Source organism: Juglans microcarpa x Juglans regia, chromosome 1D (assembly GCF_004785595.1).
Source record: "Juglans microcarpa x Juglans regia isolate MS1-56 chromosome 1D, Jm3101_v1.0, whole genome shotgun sequence".
Lineage (NCBI taxonomy): Eukaryota > Viridiplantae > Streptophyta > Magnoliopsida > Fagales > Juglandaceae > Juglans > Juglans microcarpa x Juglans regia.
In genome coordinates, this window is record NC_054594.1 from 48,428,641 (window position 1) to 48,449,890 (window position 21,250).

A 21,250-nucleotide genomic window follows, 5' to 3' on the forward strand; every position below is an offset into this window, starting at 1 on the left:
CAATTAGGATTTCAGGAATTTCATTAAAAATTTTTATTTTGCAAATACAGAGATACTGAACATGTTTTTATTTTATATTAGCAAACTGGGCTGGACAACCAAATATATGTATGTAGTCAACCCATGGGCCATGCCCAATACTGGGCCCTCGACTCGGGCTCATGACCCAAAAGCTTTCTCGGACAGGGTTTTCAGTCTATAAGCTCAGCCCATCTCTTTTATAAGTACCCGAATCGCTGTCTTCCACCAATTAGGGTTCTAGGTTCTTCTAATTACTTGGCCTCTCCGGATTCTGCTTTCTGAAGCGAGCGCCTCCAAAGCGAAGGGAAATGGTGAAGGGACGCCAAGGAGAGCGAGTCAGGTCTGCCTTCCTTTTTTTCCCGCACTCATTTGATCTTCTAAATCCCTAGATCCAACTTCCAAACGCCTATTTTCATTTCATGCCTATAGATTTTCTCTAATTTTCCATCTTTGACCCTGTATTTATTATCAGGCTTTATGTCAGAGGAACAATTCTCGGCTACAAGAGGTACTACACTTCATTTTCGTCTGTGTATGCTGTTCGATTTTATTTCTTTCTCGGGAATGATTTTCATGGCTCTTCTGGATTCTGTTGGGCCGTTCAGAAAAGCGGGAGAAAATCACTATTCCTATGATTTTAGTTGGAGTTTCTGTTTCCTCGGTGCACAAATCCGTAAAAGTGAGGATTTTCTTGTATAGATGGGTTAGGTAGATGGTAATTGCTTTATCTTAGCATCAGTTTGTATTCTGAGAAATATAGGAAAAGAGAACAAGGATTTACTGGGTTGATTCTTTTTTCTTTTTTATTCCAGAGTCACAAAGAGTGAAAGCGGTGGACTTAAGATTGTTTCTGTAGTTTTGTTATTTTTACATGCATTTACTCAGCTGGTCTTTAAATGTTTGATGGGAATGATGGGTCCAGGTCCAAGTCAAACCAATACCCGAACACTTCCCTCATCCAGGTTGAGGGGGTGAACACCAAGGAGGAGGTTGCATGGTACGCTGGTAAGCGCATGGCTTATATCTACAAGGCCAAGGTGAAGAAGAATGGAACTCACTACCGCTGCATTTGGGGTAAGGTGACAAGGCCTCATGGTAACAGCGGTATTGTTCGTGCTAAGTTCAAGTCGAATCTTCCACCGAAATCCATGGTATTGTAAAATAAGAGATTTTTTCTATGGTTATAAATTGGCTTTCTATAAGGAGATTTCTCGTTTATTGTCTTTTTTTCTTCTGCAGGGGGCTAGAGTTAGGGTTTTCATGTACCCCAGCAATATATGAGGTACTTTCCGATCCTTTTCTTCATTTAATTCCCTCGTTTATTTTCGCCCTTATGTATATTTCCAGTTGTGTTCAATATTATAATAAGTAGGTAGCTATGACATTGTACGTGTGCTACACCTAAATTCCTCACCAATAAAATCTTCAATTACTTATTGAAAAAAAAAAATCCAAAGCATGGGCTCCGTGTTCATATTAATGCCAGACATAAATCATAAATGATTTACAAGCATTTTCAATGATTATTGTATGAATTATTATCATATCAATAATTATCCTACCAGCTGTACTGATGGGGTTTAGCCTTTTTTATCTCTCTATATTTGGAGAATGTTTATATACCCTGTTGTGTCTTAAGATCCTTCAGCAATGATCATATCATTCCACATTTCTTTTTCTCCATCATAATTTTGCCTTCGAAGGGTTATGTAGTTATAATGTGTTTTGGGTTTCCCCTCTCTTAGAATGGGTATTAGAGTGTTTTGCATCCATTTATCAGTTTGAGGGGGAAAGAATAACCATGTGTATGACATTGATTTTTTCTTTTCTAGCACGGTAATTCACCGTGTCTCTACTATTTGTAACAACCATTTGAGATAATGAGAGATCCTGTTGTTTGTTGCCGCCATTAACTGATCTGCTTGACTTAAACTAACCATACATAAACCAAAATTAGGTGTAACCACAAGGATGACTCCGTCTGTGTCTTTCTATCCCAGAATTTGTTAACTCTTTCTGTGACAAATTTTTGAAATAACAAGGGATATCACAAGCGTGTGCTTGCTCTTATGTTCTTGTCATCATCTCATGGAACTACTGTGTGAATGTGGCAATTAAATGGTTTTGTGGTTGGACTACCTTCCTCTGTTAATTCATGCTTCATTTTTTTTCCTTGCAGCTCTGAGGTTGTGTAGATGCCAGATTGAGCAGGTGACTGAGAGTTATGCAGTTACTTCTTTTTATCAGCTAAATTTATGTCATGTTTTGGATCCAAATCGTTTTTGTTTATTAAGATTAGCGGATGGAATATTGATTGAATTTTCTAGTTTCGGAAAGAAGTAATTGCCACTGTTTGTTTCTTGATTTATTTTTTGAGAAAAAGACTGTCTTTTTCATTCTCTTTAGAGCAAAAAATGAATACAAAGGAGGATAATCCTCTAACTGCATACTCTCCTGAGTCCTAGTGCACTCTTTGCTAATACATGTGCAGCATTATTGACATTTCTAGGAACATGCCTTACAGACCACTGACTGGTTCACTATTTCTAGCAGTTTCTTGACATTTCTTAGGATTCGATTGGATGAACAGATAAGATTAGATGAGATAAGAAATATGTAAACAGTAGTGTAATAATTTGTGAATAATAATGAAATGATTTGAGTTAAGATTTTTATAGGATTTTGAAAAAAGGGAGAAAATATTGAATAAAAAATTATAAAATTAAAAGAGGGTAGCATAAAATTTTTTAATATTATTCTTGTTTTGGGATTTGAAAAAGTTAAATTATTTTTTGTGTATTGTTTGGAAATTTGAAAAAGTTGTAATGCTTAGGTAATAATTAGATGAAAAAGTTAAAAATTTGAAATTGAAAATTTTGTATTTGAATGGTATTTTAATGATGTGATGAAATAAGATGAGATGAGATTGTTTTAAAGGATTGTGAAACCAAGCCATTATAATCATCCATATTGAATTCTATCTCTCCTCATAACCATTAATGGCACCACTGGCAATGTATCTCCTTCGAAAATAAGCTGCAAGCCCAGCCCACTGTAGAAAATAGTGGCTTTGAGAACTGCAATGGCTTCACCCGGAAGCCCATCAGGAGACCAGCGGATCTTTTGTTTCTTGATTTGGCTAGTTTGGGTAGTGGAACTCTATTGTTTAATATTTTTTTATTATTATTCACAAAATATTTGAGATCATTTCACTATCCAAACTCAAATTTAAGCATTCAAACTATTTATATTTCATATAAATGTATATTGAGCAATATTAGTTCTAGGTATTTATAAATTTGCTACCTTTCCTTCTTCTGAAAAGTTTTTTTTTTAATTTTTTTAACTTGCTCTATGCTTGTTTGATTGCTCTTTTCATTTTATGTTAATTGTGATATGAAAAATTTTAATGCGTTTTTATTTTTTTTTAGTTTTTTTTCTAAAATAAATTTATTTCTCATTTTTACACCGCACTTTTAATATATATATATATTTTTTTTTTGTAGAAAAAAATTCTTTTTTAAAATTATAAAATGGTTTCATTAGGCGAGAGAAACTACGATGGATATTGGCGCTAAGTAATTTGTTTGGTTATCAAGCCTATTAAACTGCCACAGCACGTGGATTAAAGACTCGTAAAAGATGAAAGATAAATCTTCATTGGAATGGTGAAAGAATTTTATCCAAAGTTTTAAATACTGTACCGGAAGTCGTACCTGTCAAGGCACTGGAATGAAATATTTCTGTATCGGTACCGTTTCGTATACCATTTCGGGATAATATTTCGGTCTCGATACTGTTTCGGTATCGGTATCGGTACCGTTTTGTATACCGTTTCGGAATAATTTATACCTGAATAAATTATATATATACAAGCATTAACTATATTCTAAAATAATAACAGAATAAGTCATAAACTCAATACTTCTCAATACAAGTCTTAAGTTTTAAGTTACATCTAACATAAAGTTATAAACATCAACATTATCATGATAAAGTCATTAACGTCATCACGTCATCAAAGATACTCATCCTCATCAAAAAGACAATAAGGATCAGGATTCGACATGTTAATCAAAATATTTTCATCAACGTCATCACCGTCATCAATATCAATACCAACATTATCATTGTCTTCCTCATTTAGTGAGGCTAATGACTCCTCAATATTTGTCCAATCTAAATCTTCTCCATCAATAAGTTCAGATTCTTCACCCACCCATTCTTCCATCAAATCAATGTTTTCAAGATTGATTGGATTTAAAGCATCGGGTGCTGGCGCTGCAGGCTGTAGCTGCGTGATGAAGGAAGCTGCTGAAAACTGAAAGAAATAATACGGAAATAGAGTATAGACAGAGAAGAGAAAAGAAACTGAGGCCTTAGGTTTTAATTTTGAGATGAAATTCCAACTTATTTGCCATAATTTTGAAAATGCCATCAGCTTTAACACTCGACTGACCCGGCCGAAATATGTACCGACCGAAACAGAACTTTCGGCCGAAACATCAAATACCGGCCGGTACACCCGGTTTTTAAATCGGTACGGAATAGTAGATTTTCGATACCGGCCAACTGGCCGGTACGGCATGTACCGGCCGTATCGGCCGGTACGGAACGGTACCAAAAGCAGTGATTTTATCTCATTATATTATTATAATTTTTTTAAATTTTTACATCAAATATTGAAAATAGTTATTTTTTAAAATTTTAAAATAATAATAATATTAAAAAATAATATTTTATTCAATTTTTAATTTTTATTTCAATTCATCTCATCTTAATTTACTATCTAAACCGTACCAAAACAGTATATGAACATCCTGTATAATTCGGCTTGCTGTGTTATATTATGTTTTGTGTCTATTGCTCTTCATCAGAAAAATTGCTGAGCTCTAATCACCGTTGCTTATAAAATATATTTTGATGATACATACATATATGTTAACACGTACATATATCTCCTATGGGCGATGCCTATTGTTCTATTAAGTAAACTCATGGCTACTTACTAAAATTAGCTTGATTGGATAGTGAGATAAAATAAAATAAGATGAATGAATTGAGATGACTTCTATCTCTAAACGAGTCCTAAGTCCATGTATCAAGTGACATTGTTAGTGCTTTCTAGGTAGCGATGGTGGTATTTATTTTCACTTTTGAGTTGGATTGATTGAATATTAACATAATAAATGGTATTTAGCAACCGGTGGGCTTAAAGGGATACTTTGGAAACGAGATAAGATAAGAATTTTGTGAAGATAAGATTCTATAGTAGTAAGATGGTTTGTGAATAATAGTAAGATAGTTTGAGTTAAGTATTTATTGAATTTTGAGAAATAAAAGAGAAGAAGTTGAATAAAAAATATTATAAAATTAAAATATTTTTAGAATATTATTTTTTAATATTATTTTTGTTTTGAAATTTCAAAATGTTGATTTTTTTTTTTTTTTTTTGAAAATTTTAGAAAGTTGTAATAATTAGTTTAAAAATGCTTGTGTTCGAAAAATGTTTGATAAGAAAATGAGATGGGACCAAATGAGATTAGATGAGATGAAAAATATTTCCAAACATCCGCTAAGGGGGAAGATTGGTTGGGATTTTGCTCTGGGAAGAGAGTTTTGAGATATATCTTTAGACAAGTTAAGTCATATTCATGGAAAAAATTGTCAAATAATTAAATGTAAAAAACTATACAGACTAAATCTAATTATTTACTTGCATTAATTAATTATGAGAAATGATATTTACATTTCTAGGACATACAAGTCTTGCGTACTCATTTCGTAAAAAAATAGATAAATCTAGAATCCACATAAAAAAAAAAAAATTTAATAGTATATTCTACTTTTTTTTTTTTTTGAAATGATCATCGAGGGTATAGCCCGAGAGATTCTCTCGATAAGGCCATTTGGATTCTCTCAATTAATACTTGTATTTAAAGGGGATAAAACTAGCAGAACCATGTATATCATGCTTAGTCCATCAAAGGACTATCATAAAAAGGTAAGAGGAAAAAGATAAAAAGGTAACAAAACTAAAAGCGAAAGGTGAGGGAGAAAGGCAAGTTAGACATGTAATAAATAAGTGACATAAAACTGATTTCCTCACCTAGCACCGATAGAGTCACAATAAAAGAGATATGAGATCTTAGGGAAGAGGACTCGGAGACTTCAGAGCGACTATTACGAGAACAGAAAAATCATCTTCAACCTCACGATGAGGGCTTAAGAAATAGGGTCTTCTCTAGAAAAAGAAGTCTTTGACCTCTATTATATAGAGAGAAATCAGAGACTATAAGAGACTGTAAAATATTCATTTTATAGTAAATTTATCCTCCAAACGATCTATGAACGTAAGTCTTATGCTGAATTATATAAATTTGTGTATCTCCAATTTTGGTAGCAATCAAATTGAAGCCAACACTAAAAGAATCGTAGGTACATAGTAAGGTGCCATTTGGCAGGTGAGTTGAGATGAAAGTTAAATAAAATATTATTATTGTTTTGAGATTTGAAAAAATTGAATTGTTTATTATATTTTGTATGAAAATTAAAAACTTTGTAATGATGAAATGAGAAAAAATGAAACACTTTTACTATCCAAATGAGCCAAAGTCATACCCCATTCATGATACTTCATTTCCAAAGTCCACTGATGTTGCTTGATATTGGAAAATTGTTTACGGATGCGATCAAACTAAATTTTAGTGATATTGCGTGCATGATTTCGGGGAAGAGGCAGTTCATTCCTATTGCTATTTTTCTTTTTCTTTTTCTTCCAAACTATGAGATCTTCGTTCAAAAACTATAAATAGAGTTCAGTTACAGAAATATATCTAGACTATTACAACCATTCAAACAAAACCAAAAAATTAAACTTAGACTATTACAGAAGTTGATGTAGGTCTTTCCTACTGTGAAAATTGCTTGATGAGGGGTATATCTCCAAAAATAGAATTTGAAGAAGCACATTGCGCCATTATATGCGCACATCGGTTCTGAGCCCGATGTATTTTAACAGCCTTCCAACTCTCAAGACTATTAAGCAATAATCTGGTGTCTCTTATCCATCCTTCAATGAGCCAATCAAAGTTTTGATAAGAATGGAGAAGGGCTGAAATTACCACCTGTGAGTCACCTTCCAAAATGATATTTTTCCATAGATTCCTTATTGCCATTTTGACACCTATGAATGCTACTAGCGCTTCTCCATAGTTTGGATTACAGCTAGTGGTAAACTCAGTTACGCAACCCACTATATTTCCTAAATGATCTCTTCCTATTGCAGAGGTTGTACGCTTGTTTTACTACTACATCAATGGATATAGAAATCTTTCCTATTTCAGGGTGTTCCCAGTGGGGGTTGCTATGAGTGAGTTTAAAGGTCCAAGCCTTCTTATGTTCTTGATAAAGTTTTGAGACTTACACTACAAAATATTCTATAGGAATAGAATTTGAGCCATGAATAACTTGATTCCTATAAAACCACAAGCAGTCCATTGCTAGAATCGCAAATGATTGAAAATTATGAGCTTCTTGCGATTGAATGTTTATAATGGCAGTAGGATCAAGAATGGCCAGAATCCAATCATTTATGTCCTGGCCAATTATGAATTCAATATTTAAAGGCCATGTGACTGTCTCCACAAAATTCTTGAATACGGACACCTTAAGAACAAATGAGAAGTTGATTCTTCATTAGCATGGCAAATGGGACAGAGAATCCAGTCATTGTTGAGGGAGATGCAATGATTCAGTAAGGACCTAGTAGGAAGGACATTGTTCAAAACCTTCCATGTAAAAAATTTAAGGTGATCTTGAATTTGAAGAGAGCAAAGCTTTTTCCAAATATGAGGGATGTGACCATCATCAGGATTTTGAACAATGGTTGCATAGGCCGATTTAACAAAAAATCTGCTAGTAGAGTGATGGAGCCATTTTAAGCTATCCCTTCATATTCTGAAAGTTGTATTGGGCTAGAGGGATTTTGTTGATCTCTTAGACAGTATAATCTGAAAGAAGAGTAAGAAGCAGGAGATTATTCCATCTCCTTGGCTCTTCTAAGATAAGCTCAGATACTTTTAAATCAGGATCCTTGAAAGTGTCTATGAAGAAGGAATTGGAAAGGGAGGGGACATAGAAGGTATCCAGCAATCCTTCCAAACACTAGTGGTTACACCATTGTTTATTTGACAACAAGCATTGGTGGCAATGAACTCCTTTTGTTTTGCCAACCCTTTCCAAACTTTAGAGTCGCTTTGCTTTATGTGAACTTCCAACCAGGAAGAGGACTTCAAGTATTTGTGAGAAAGAACTTTTTCCCAAAGACTTGAGTTATTTAAATTATTTTGAATGAGAGACCAACCTAGTTTGCTCAATAGTGCTTTGTTAGAAGTGGAAATGAGTCTTAAACAAAGCAGCCCCTCCCACACCCCCTCCCCCCCCCCACAGATTTTGGTTTACAAATAAAATTCTAAGACATGGGAGTAAACTTGTGAGTCTTATTAGAATTAAAACCCCACCAAAATCTCATAAAAGATCTGTCAATGTTGGCTGCAATTTTTTTGGAGTAAGAATACTTGACATCATGTGAGCCGAAATGGAGCAAGTTACAGATATTATCAAAGTAGTTCTGCTAGCTTGGGAAAGAAATTTGGCTTTCCTGTAAAAATACACGAAAATACATGCTAGAAATCAAAATCTGAGATAGCAATGCTGAAAACGAAAATGGTGAAAATATACCTGCGGAAGCCATGTTTGCAGAATGCATATAGGTAGATCTTCTCCTCCTTGCTCCTCACAAATTATCAGCTATCAATGGGGCAAGCCAATGGACATATGGAGAGGAGGAGGGACCTAGCCTCTTATATAGGAAAACTAATGGAGTCCACCCATTAAAGACTCAAATTAATATGGGTCTATAAAAATTCCATAATCAAGACCCTTGATTTTTCCAGGCCTACATACGTAATTATACCACAATATAAATAGGATATAATCCTATATTACTAAGGTGTAACAAACCCCAAATGATCACTCAACTTAGTGGGTTAAAACAAAATATCATTGTGAGCTATATATATGTCTAACCCGTTTTATAAAATGTGCAATCAAATGAAGCCCATATTTAAAATATTCTAACATTCTCCCACTTGGGCAAATATTGATTGCTATAAAATAAAACTTGTTTGAAAAATGACTCTCGGGTTAGACTACATAGGTGGCCACACAAATACATAGCTCAAATGATAGCACCTTAGAAAACATGATCCGGTCCAACAAGAATATCAACATCGAACATGGAAATCGTTACACCACTTAAACGATGTAAGACTACTCCACAGCTACAAATGCTAATATCCTTATCGACATGGATCCCCATCCTCCGACCAATGTGGTAGTATGTAGTATGAACTTAGCACCAATGTGATCAAAAACTGTGCTAATTCATATCAGTCCTCATAATGCTTCAAAATGAAGCCATATGTCTCTAAAAGAGACTCATCTTATGTCTTTTGCCCATATATCTCGAGATCATAATGATATTATAATAAAAGACATAAGCCAAATGCATGCTCAAAAATTAGTATATGAATAGGGGAGATTTATTTTTATTGGAAAAGGGCTGCACCCTAAAACAAATGGGTTGCCTATGTACCCTGTAAAGGGATCAAGCCAAAACGTAGTTCCTTTTACATAAGTAACTCCCACTAACCAAAAACATCAAAAGTTTCCACAATACCCATATTAGTAACATGTGTTTTAAAAACTTTAGGAGCGAGTCCCTTAGTCAAAGGATCTGCAATCATTGCCTCTGTATTAATTTACTCTATCTTTGTCTGCCCTTCTTTAACTCTATCTCTGACCACCAAATACTTGATGTCAATGTGCTTGGATCCACTAGAACTTTTATTATTCTTTGAAAAGAATACCGCTGCACTATTATCACAATAAATAGTAATTGGCCTCGAGATGGAATCAACAACTTTCAGTTCAGAAATAAAGTTCCTCAACCAAACAGCTTGGATAGTAGCTCCATAACACGCCACAAATTCCGCTTGCATAGTAGAAGATGCCACCAGAGTTTGCTTAACACTCTTCCAAGAAATAGCACCCCCAGCAAGCATAAAAACATAACCTGAGGTCGATTTCAAATCATCTTGACATCCAGCAAAATCAGAATCTGAGTAGCTTACCACCTCAAGGTGATTTGAACGCTGGAATGTGAGCATGTAACCTTCAGTTTTCTTCAAGTATCTCATAACTTTCTTAGCTGCTTTCCAATGCTCTTGCCCTGGATTCGACTGAAACCTACTAAGAACACTAACTGCATAGGCAATATCTGGTCTAGTGCAAACTTGAGCATACATCAAACTCCCCACAGCACTAGCATATGGTATGTTCTTTACAGATTCCCTTTCAAGTTCATTTCTGGGACATTGAGTTTTGTTAAACTTATCTCCTTTTATGATGGGTACATCACCAGGTGCACAATTATGCATTTCAAATCTTTGCAGTACACGTCGTATATAAGCTTTCTGAGAAAGTCCCAACAAACCACGAGCTCTATCACGACATATTTCAATGCCAAGCACAAAAGAAGCTTCTCCCAGATCTTTCATCTCAAAATTAGCAGATAACATTTTCTTTGTTTCATGAAGTAATCCCAAGTCACTGCTGGCAAGCAAAATGTCATCTACGTACAGAATAAGAAAAATAAAGTTTCTCCCACTGGTCTTGCGATATATACACTGGTCCACTGCATTTTCAACAAAACCAAGTGAAGTTACAACCTCATCAAACTTTAAATACCACTGTCGAGATGCTTGCTTCAGGCCATATAAGGATTTATTTAACTTACAAACCAAGTTCTCTTTTCCCTTCTCAACAAAACCTTCAGGTTGTCTCATATAAACATCTTCATAAAGATCTCCATTCAAAAATGCTGTCTTTACATCCATCTGATGAAGCTCCAAATCATAGTGTGCCACAAGTGCCAGGATAATTCTAAAAGAATCTTTAGACGAAACTGGTGAAAATGTTTCATTATAGTCAATGCCTTCCCGCTGAGTGAACCCTTTTGCAACTAATCTTGCCTTCTTTCGTTCAACATTCCCTTTGGAGTCTAATTTACTTTTAAAAATCCATTTGTTGTCAATGGCTTTAGCATCTGGAGGAAGTTCAACAAGTTTCCAAACTCTATTCTTTTCCATAGAATTCATTTCATCTTCCATAGCACTAAACCACTTATCTGACTCAAGACATGTCAAGGCTTGCTCAAAAGTAACAGGATCAACTACATGTCCAATATTAAAATCACTTTCTAACAAATAGACAATGTAATCATTAGGCAATGCAGACCTTCTTTCTCTTTGAGATCTTCTGACTTGTGGCTCAGAAAATAACTCTACTATTGTTGGAATTTCTTCTTGTTGTTCAGGTTCTTCACTAACAATCTCAATTGGCAGAGAAACAGCTCTTTCCTGTATAACGGGAACTGGAACAACAACTGGATTAGGATCAGCAAATAACTCCTTCAATACAGAACTCCCACTGACACCAACATCATTTTCCAAAAATTTTGCAGTAATGGACTCAACAATTCTGGTACCACGATTAGGACAATAGAACTTATATCCTTTTGATATATCTGGGTACCCAATAAAATAACCAGGAGTAGATTTTGGGTCTAGTTTCTTTTCAAGCGGATTATAAATCCTAATCTCAGCTGGACACCCCCAAACTCTGAAATGAGCCAAACTTGGCTTACGGCCTGTCCACAATTCAAAAGGAGTTTTTGAAACAGCTTTACTAGGAACCCTGTTTAAAATATACATAGCAGTTTTCAAAGCTTCACCCCATAGATATTCTGGCAAATTTGTTCTGCTCATCATACTCCTAACCATGTCCTTTAGAGTTCGATTTCGTTTTTCAGAGACACCATTCTGCTCAGGTGTTCCTGGCATGGTGTATTGAGGCACTATTCCACACCCTTGTAAAAATTTTGCAAAATCGCCCATATTTTGACCAGACTCATCATATTTCCCATAATACTCGCCGCCTCGGTCAGATCTTACAACTTTAATACTTTTCCCACATTGATTTTCTACTTCCATTTTGAATATCTTAAATTTCTCAAGAGCTAGAGATTTATCATTAATCAGGTAAACATATCCATAGCGTGAGAAATCATCAATAAAAGTTATGAAGTACTTATTCCCACATATGGTAGAAGATAAAGGTCCACTAATGTCGGTATGTATTAAGTCCAAAATACCGTCACTCCTAGTAGAACCCTTTCTTGTGGATTTAGTCAACTTTCCTCTTATACAGTCCACACATGTGTTAAAATCTGAAAAATCAAGAGAGGGAAGTATCTCAACTTTTACCAATCTCTCCATTCTTTCCTTTGAAATATGTCCTAATCTCTTATGCCACAACATAAGATGATTCACGGATTAAAGACCTTTTCTTCGCTACATTGGTAACACAAGAAACTTCACCAAAAGAAGCCAAAGACATTCTATATAAACCATCACACAAAAGACCATTTCCAACCAAACGAGAATCATAGAACAATTCAACTTTTCCATTGCCAAACTTCAAAGAAAAACCAGATTCATCAAGTTTTGATATAGAAATCAAATTCCGTCTCATTGACGGTACAAAAAATGTGTTCTCCAAAACAAGAGAAAAACCAGACTCCAAAGATAACTTTACTACTCCTATAAACTCGACCTTCACTTGAACTCCATTCCCAACACATAAGCTCACTTCATTCTCACTTGGCTTCCGTTTGCTTACGAACCCCTGCAAGGAATTCGCAATATGAATACTTGCACCTGAGTCTATCCACCAAGAATTTAAAGGCACATCTACTAAAGAAGACTCAAAACAAACTAAGGCCAAGGAGGTACCTGCCGAGTTCTTCTTCTTCTTCTCCAACCAAGTTTTAAATTTAAAACAATCCTTTTGCCAATGACCCTTCCTCTTACAAAACTTACATTGATCATTTTTCTTCATAGTTTCTTTAGGACCACCAGAAGTCTGACCTTCAAACCTTTTACTGTGCTGATTTCGATGTGACTTATTTCCCTTGTGGAACTTGGACTTATGATTATGAAAGGACCCCTTGTTATGTTGTGGCTGAAAAGCTAATTGCACAGTTTCAACAGTCTCACGACGCATCCTACACTCCTCTTGGGCACATACTACTATCAAATCATTTAAATCTCATTTATCTCGCTGAGCATTGTAAGCTACCTTTAGCTGATTAAACTGGCTAGGAAGACTATTAAGAACATGATAAACAAGAAAAGGCTCAGCAATGGGAATTTTGAGGGCTTCTAGCTTAGAGGATATATGTATCATTTTCATAATGTACTCCCTAACTCCACTAGAACCATCATATTTCATACTCATCAGTCTATCCATCAGGTCTCCAGTTTCAGCTTTATCGGATTCAACAAACCTTTGTCGGCACCCAAAAATTTCTTAGCACTATCATTGTCAGGAATAGCTCCCATAATGGAATCTGATATAGAACGTTTGATGATCTTTAAACAAAATCTGTTTGCTCTATCCCACTTTTGATATTCAGCCACATATTCAGCAGTGCTCTTATCAGTAGGTTTTGAAAGTTCGTATTCCAGGGCAAAATCCAATCCCAAAAGACCAAGAGCAATTTCTACGTCTCGTTTCCATCTCACATAATTATTCCCAGTCAAAGTTTCAATAGCAGATAATTGACTTGAAATAGAGGAGGCACTCAAAACTGTGGAAACATGAAATAGTACATTTCATTTAATTATCATCCAAATAGATAGCATGCAGTCAATAGATGATATCAAATCTTTCTAATTAATATGAGCTATTAATTAGACAATCCATAATTAAGCTCGGAACCATATGAGCTTCATTACGGTAAGAGCCTTGGTGCATCATTGTAAAGTCACCTTTGGGCTGACTAAACAACATGCTATAAGGTACTCTTAAAACATATCACAAAACTAATTAATAAAATCACATCAGTTTCAAAATACCATCACCTTTAGGCAGAAGGAAATTTCTAGACTAATGTAATCTCATTAACTAATTTACATCATTTTCTAAAATGTCACACACAATAACACCTTTGGGCAAGATATTATGTGCAATAAATTAGGAAAAACAAAGATATCCCTTTTTTTTTTTTTTTTTTTTAAATATCAATGAGTGTGCCACTTTGGCGGCTACCACCCACGAATATTTCAAAAATTTTATTTAAAGGAAAAATAAGGATAATCTGAATGCCCATGAATTACAATCACAAAATGATAATAATAATCATCAACTTGATACAATCAAAGTTAGAATTCAAATGTGATTGTGATACTAAAACAGTGTGAATAGATCAAACGTATAAGACAATAGATATATCTAAAATTAAATATGAATTTTGAAAGCATATATACACAAAATACTTATAACAAGTCACAAAATTAACATGCATCTAAAACATGTTGAGAGAGAGAGTACACATATGCACAGATCATATAAGATACTGACTATTCACCACAAAAAATATTATAATATTCAGTACACTGTAGCCCACAGAAAAATGTGTAAATAATATTCAAAAATATAAAACAGTGTCTTATGATGTTACAAAAAATTTTCAAAAAATATATATAGATATACTAGGGCGAGTACATAAATACTGGAAAAAGAAAACCAGAAAAAACATTGTTTACTGTGCTACACGCGCCGCACGCGCCTACTGCTGCTCGTGGGTAACGATCTGGCTGGAGGTGAATTCATCTTCAACCTCCAGCCGGGTCAGCAAGCGGGTCGCGGGTCTGAAAATCGGGTCTACGGGTTTTTAAACGGATTTTCTCAATTTCTTGCAATTCTTTGATCAAAAAACTAAAATTAATTTAGGGGAAACAATATATAGTGCCCGAAAAACACATATATGATGTTTTAAAACAATGGGTATCTATATTTAAGGAAGATTAATCAAATTTTGAAATGGGTATTAACCCTAGTTTTGTAAAAACTCAAAATCAAAACTAAGCATCGATTAAACACATCTAAAACAAGTAAATAGCATTCCAAAAACCGATCTTGATATGAGTTTGATCAATCGATTATGAAATACGATTTTCTTGCCCAAAATTGGTTTCGAAAATTAAAACAAAAATATAAATGGTGAAACCATAACAGTAAAGTTGCGGAAGCAATGAAGAGAAAATAAAAACCCAACCAGATTGAAGATTTACAGCAAATAAAACCTACACATTTCATTTTGAGCGATCGATTTGCATAAAGAAAATAAAACCGAAAACAGAACAATAAAATCTGCATTCTTAACGAGAGATTCTAATTCTAGCATGGAGGCTCTGATACCAAATGTAAAAATACACGAAAATACATGCTAGAAATCAAAATCTGAGATAGCAATGCTGAAAACGAAAATGGTGAAAATATACCTGCGGAAGCCATGTTTGCAGAATGCATATAGGTAGATCTTCTCCTCCTTGCTCCTCACAAATTATCAGCTATCAATGGGGCAAGCCAATGGACATATGGAGAGGAGGAGGGACCTAGCCTCTTATATAGGAAAACTAATGGAGTCCACCCATTAAAGACTCAAATTAATATGGGTCTATAAAAATTCCATAATCAAGACCCTTGATTTTTCCAGGCCTACATACGTAATTATACCACAATATAAATAGGATATAATCCTATATTACTAAGGTGTAACAAACCCCAAATGATCACTCAACTTAGTGGGTTAAAACAAAATATCATTGTGAGCTATATATATGTCTAACCCGTTTTATAAAATGTGCAATCAAATGAAGCCCATATTTAAAATATTCTAACATTTCCAACATGACAGTTTTTGCTGGATTTTATCTTTAATATTTTCAAAAAAATGTTTGTTTGATCTATCCAAATTGAGATGAAGACCAAGGTATTTAAGCTTATTTGAGGCAAGCTTGAAATCCATTACTAATCTAATTTCCCTAATGGAAGAGGGAGGAGTGGTTCTGCAAAAAGAATAGGGTCATCGGCAAAGAGAAGATGTGTGAGAAGAGGCCATCTCTGCCCATCTTGATTCCTTTGATATGGCCTATTGCTATTTATTTTTCAATTCCTGCTTTAAACGCATTAAAAATTACATTTCCAATGGTGATTTGAAAACTGCAATAAATAGAAGTTGCAAAGGACATGCGCAATGGTTATTTCACTTTTGCCCTTAGCAGTTGGTGATTGTATATTACATCTAGAACTAAGAACAGTGATGGTTTCGTCATTTTTGGCTTTTTACCGATTGAATCCATCCTGTGCTATGAAACTTTATCGAGTAGTGGGTACATGGCGCCCGAGTACGCAATGGAGGGACAATTCTCAATAAAGTCTGATGTTTATAGCTTCGGAGTTCTAATGCTAGAAATCATAAGTGGGAAAAAGAACAGTGGTAGGCCTCTCTTCCTTGTCTGTATCTCGAGCTCAAATATAAAGTTTATACACGAGATAATGAAAAGCAATACAAAACAGGCATGGCGACTTTGGAATGAAGGCAAGGGAGTAGAGTTGATAGATCATATCGCATTGTTGTGCGTCAAGAAGAGTTATCATGCTTGCAAGCAGATCGATATACGTACATCAGCCATCCGCACATCCATTCTCTATTGCTAGATTTACATTTTTTATCAATCTACAACAACTGGTTCCGAGGCAGGATTTGCCAATTCTGATCAATCTTCTAATTCTACATACAATCGTGAAATTTGTAAATAATTACAAATAATTATTTTTCAAAATAATTACGCGGCGATTACACAATTCACAGTTACAAATATATTTTCTTTAAACAAAAACATTACTTTTTTTGCTGCGTTAACAAATATCCATAATTTTAAAACAAATGTTGAGATTATTAAGTGATTTCAGGAATTTCATTAAATAAATTTATTTTGCAAATGCAGAGATACTGAAACATGTTTTTATTTTATATTTAGCAAATTGGGCTGGATAACCAAATACATGTATGTACTCGACCCATGAGCCGTGCCCAATACTGGGCCCTGACTCGGGCTCTTATGACTCAAAAGCTTTCTAGGACAGGGTTTTAGGTTCTTGTAAATACTTTATAGGACAGCTTTCTATAAGCTCAGCCCATCTCTTTTATAAATACCCGAATCGCTTTCTTCCACCAATTAGGGTTTTAGGTTCTTGTAATTACTTGGCCTCTCGGATTCTGCTTTCTGAAGCGAGCGCCTCCAAAGCGAAGGGAAATGGTGAAGGGACGCCAAGGAGAGCGAGTCAGGTCTGCCTTCTTTTTTTCCCGCAGTCATTTGATCTTTTAAATTCCCAGATCCAACTTCCAAACGCCTATTTTCACTTCATGCCTATAGATTTTCTCTAATTTTCCATCTTCACCCTGTATTTATTATCAGGCTTTATGTCAGAGGAACAATCCTCGGCTACAAGAGGTAAATGGCCTTCATTTTCGTCTGTGGTATGCTGTTCGCTTTTTTTTTTTCTTTCTCGGGAATGGTTTTCATGGCTCTTCTTGATTCTGTTGGGCCACTCAGAAAACCTGAAGAAAATCACTATTACTGTGATTTTAGTTGGGGTTTCTGTTTCCTCTTTTCCCAAGTCCGAAAAGGCGAGGATTTTGTTGTATAGATGGGTTAGGTAGATGGTAATTGCTTTATTTTATCATAAGTTTGTATGCTGAGTTGGGCATACAAACTCAGATCTACTGAAATCGTAATTGCTTTATTCCAGAGTCACAGAGTGAAAGCGGTGGATTTAAGATTGTTTCTGTAGTTTTGCTATTTTCACAAGCATTTTCTCGGCTGGTCTTTTAAGGCCTGCTTTGGTTACACGATCAAACTATCTCATCTCATCTTCTATAATTATTATAACTTTTTCAAATTTTCATACAAAATATAATAAACAATTCAATTTTTCAAATCTCAAAATAAAAATAATATTGAAAAATTCTATTCTAATAATATTTTATTTAATTTACAACTTTTATCTCATTTCAATATGTTGTGTAACCAAATGAGACCTAAATGTTTGATGGGAATGATGGGTCCAGGTCCAAGTCAAACCAATACCCGAACACTTCCCTCATCCAGGTTGAGGGGGTGAACACCAAGGAGGAGGTTGCATGGTACGCTGGTAAGCGCATGGCTTATATCTACAAGGCCAAGGTGAAGAAGAATGGAACTCACTACCGCTGCATTTGGGGTAAGGTGACAAGACCTCATGGTAACAGCGGTATTGTTCGTGCTAAGTTCAAGTCGAATCTTCCACCGAAATCCATGGTATTGTAAAAGAAGAGATTTTTTCTATGGTTATAAATTGGCTTTCTATAAGGAGATTTCTCGTTTGATTTGTCTTTGGTTCTTCTGCAGGGGGCTAGAGTTAGGGTTTTCATGTACCCCAGCAATATATGAGGTACTTACCGGTCCTTTTCTTCTTTTAATTTCCTCGATTATTTTTGCCCTTATGTTTATTTTTCAGTTGTGTTCAATATTATAATATGTAGGCAGCTATGACATTGTACGTGGGCTACACCTAAATTCCTCACCAAGAAAATCCTCAATTACTTACTTGAAAAAAAAAAAGGCAAAAGCATGGGCTCCTTGGTCATATTAATGCCATACATAAATCATAAATGATTTACAAGCATTTTCAATGATTATTGTATGAATTATTATCATATCAATAATTATCCTACCAGCTGTACTAATGGCGTTTAGCCTTTTTTATCTCTCTATATTTGGAGAATGTTTATATACCCTGTTCTTTCTTAAGATCCCTTATCAATGATCATATCATTCTACATTTCTTTTTCTCCATCTTAATTTTGCTTCGAAGGTTTATGCAGTTATAATGTGTTTCGAGTTTCCACTCTCTTAGAATGGGTGTTAGAGTGTTTTGCATCCATTTATCAGTTTGAGGGGGGAAGAATAAACGTGTGTAGAACATTGATTTTGTCTTTTCTAGCAGTGTTTCACCGTGTATCTACTATTTGTAGCAACCATTTGAGATAATGAGAGATCGTGTTGTTTGTTGCCGTTAACTGATCTGTTTGACTAGGCCCTTTTGGATAGTGAAAGTGTCTCGTCTAATCTCATTATTACAATTTTTTCAAATTTTCACACAAAATATAATAAGCAATTCAACATTTTTAATTCCTAAGACAATAATAATATTATTTTTTAATATTTTAATAAAATTTTATTCAACTTTCATCTCATCTCAATTTATTATCTAAACGGCACCTTAGACTAAACCATACATAAACCAAAATTAGGTGCAACCACAAGGAGTGGAACTCTATCCCAGAATCTGTCTTTCTATCCCAGAATTTGTTAACTCTTTTTGTGACAAATTTTCGAAATAATGAGGGATATCATAAGCGTGTGCTTACTCTTATGTTCTTGTCATCATCTCATGGAACTACTGTGTGCATGCATACGTGGCAATTAAATAGTTTTATAGTTGGACTGGCTTCCTCTGGTCATTCATGCATCATTTTTTTTCATTGCAGCTCTGAGGTTGTGTAGATGCCAGATTGAACAGGTGACTGAGAGTGATGGCAGTTACTTCTTTTTATCAGCCAAGTTTATGTCATGTTTTGGAGCCAAATCGTTTTTGTTTATTAAGGTTGGTGGATGGAATATTGTTTGAATTTTCTAGTTTCGTAAAGGAGTAATTGCCACTTATTTGTTTCTTAATTTAGGCCCGTTTGGATACAGTGGTAATTATCTCACTTCATCTCATTTAATTTCAACTAATAATCTTATTACTATTTACAAATCATCTCAACTTATCTCATTTTACTATCCAAATTATCCAAACTGGCCTGTAATTCGACAGTCAATATTTCATAGAAATGGGTGTCCGGCATAATGAATTTACGGTGGGAGTGAAACACGCCATAATTTCGCTCAGTTGATTCTCTCTCACAGAAACTTGGTTCGTGCCCTTGTCCGTAAACTCTCTGTCATCTCTCTCTTTCTCTTTCTCTACCATGACGTTCTGGCCTTCCTAGAAATTCTCTTTCTTTCATCATTAATCAAAATCGTTGTTACCAATCAAATAAAAAATAATAATCAAAATCGTTGTTGTGTTATTTAGGTTATGTTTAGGTAGTGAGATGATCTCATATGACAAAATCGTTGTTGAATAGTAGCGTAAAGTAATATTAAAATTGAGATCACTCCAATATCTTAAAAGCCTTAAACTTGGTAGTTGTTTGGAAGAAGTTTCATCTCATATCAAATTTCATTCAAATAATTTTAAATATTTAATTTTTTCAACTAATCATTACAAATTTTTTATATTTTAAAATAAAGTATAAAAAATAATTCATTGTTTTTAAATCTCAAAATATATATAATATTAAAAGTTATATTATAATAATTTAAATATTATGAAATTTTTATTTAATTTTTTTCTCATTTTTAAAATTCAATGAAACGTCATAATTTATTTATTTTATTATTATTTACAGACAATTTTATTATTATTCATAAATTTCTCATCTTGTCCCTCAGAATGCAGCAAATCCATTTTGAATGTTCTTATTATTCCGGAATCGGAAAGACATAATAAATAAATAAAAGGCAGAACTCTAAACACGCACATTAGCAAGAAGGGATTTCCTGCAACGTCCCCACAAGAGTTACAGAAGCAACTCCATGAAATCTTGTAGCTTATCCTATTGTAGATTGATTTTAAGTAGTCCTTCCTCGTATTGAGAGCTGATGTTTGTGGTAGCCAACTGCATCCATGAGTTCTGTTTTGACGGGTATAAACCAAAGGAAAGTAGATTGGAAATTAGTTGCCAGACACAATGGAAATCAAAACAAATTAATGATGTTTTGGAAGGGTTGTGTGATGGGTTCTCTGTTGTATAAAGCATGCTCCTTCTAGCTAACTTGCAACCTGAGAGAGGAGAGAGAGAGAGAGAGGAAAGTAGTTGCGAAAGAAATCGATGGTGAGAGAAAGGAGAGGAATGGTGAGGACAGTAAGGGGTGAACGAATTGAGAGCTTGAGAGAGTGAACTTGAAGGGAGAGAGATCAAGGGCTTGAGAGCTTGAAAGAGTGCGTTCGAAGAGAGAGAGAGGGAGGAACAATTGGGTCCTGTTTGGTTGTTAAACTCATCTGAGTTCAATTCAGTTCAGTCTAATTTTAAGTTAAGTCTAATATT

General features: G+C 34.6%; 3 protein-coding genes across 3 annotated transcripts; 2 read left to right on the top strand and 1 right to left on the bottom strand.

The window, feature by feature from the left end:
- The first annotated feature begins 219 nt into the window (after nucleotides 1-219).
- On the top strand, nucleotides 220-2,371 carry LOC121250142 (60S ribosomal protein L35a-1). The gene is made up of 5 exons (XM_041149134.1): nucleotides 220-361; nucleotides 494-529; nucleotides 944-1,172; nucleotides 1,261-1,303; nucleotides 2,201-2,371. The coding sequence occupies exons 1-4, from the start codon at nucleotides 330-332 to the stop codon at nucleotides 1,300-1,302; spliced, it is 339 nt and encodes a 112-aa protein (XP_041005068.1). The 5' UTR covers nucleotides 220-329; the 3' UTR covers nucleotide 1,303; nucleotides 2,201-2,371.
- An 11,083-nt stretch (nucleotides 2,372-13,454) lies between these two features.
- On the bottom strand, nucleotides 13,455-15,504 carry LOC121248462. Its single transcript, XM_041146937.1, has 2 exons — nucleotides 15,492-15,504; nucleotides 13,455-13,795 (listed from the first exon to the last, which is right to left on the bottom strand). Exons 1-2 carry the CDS (start codon nucleotides 15,502-15,504, stop codon nucleotides 13,455-13,457), a joined length of 354 nt encoding a protein of 117 aa, XP_041002871.1.
- A 1,691-nt stretch (nucleotides 15,505-17,195) lies between these two features.
- Nucleotides 17,196-19,770, top strand: LOC121250201 (60S ribosomal protein L35a-1). The gene is made up of 5 exons (XM_041149259.1): nucleotides 17,196-17,341; nucleotides 17,472-17,507; nucleotides 18,125-18,353; nucleotides 18,444-18,486; nucleotides 19,586-19,770. Exons 1-4 carry the CDS (start codon nucleotides 17,310-17,312, stop codon nucleotides 18,483-18,485), a joined length of 339 nt encoding a protein of 112 aa, XP_041005193.1. The 5' UTR covers nucleotides 17,196-17,309; the 3' UTR covers nucleotide 18,486; nucleotides 19,586-19,770.
- Nucleotides 19,771-21,250: the final 1,480 nt, after the last annotated feature.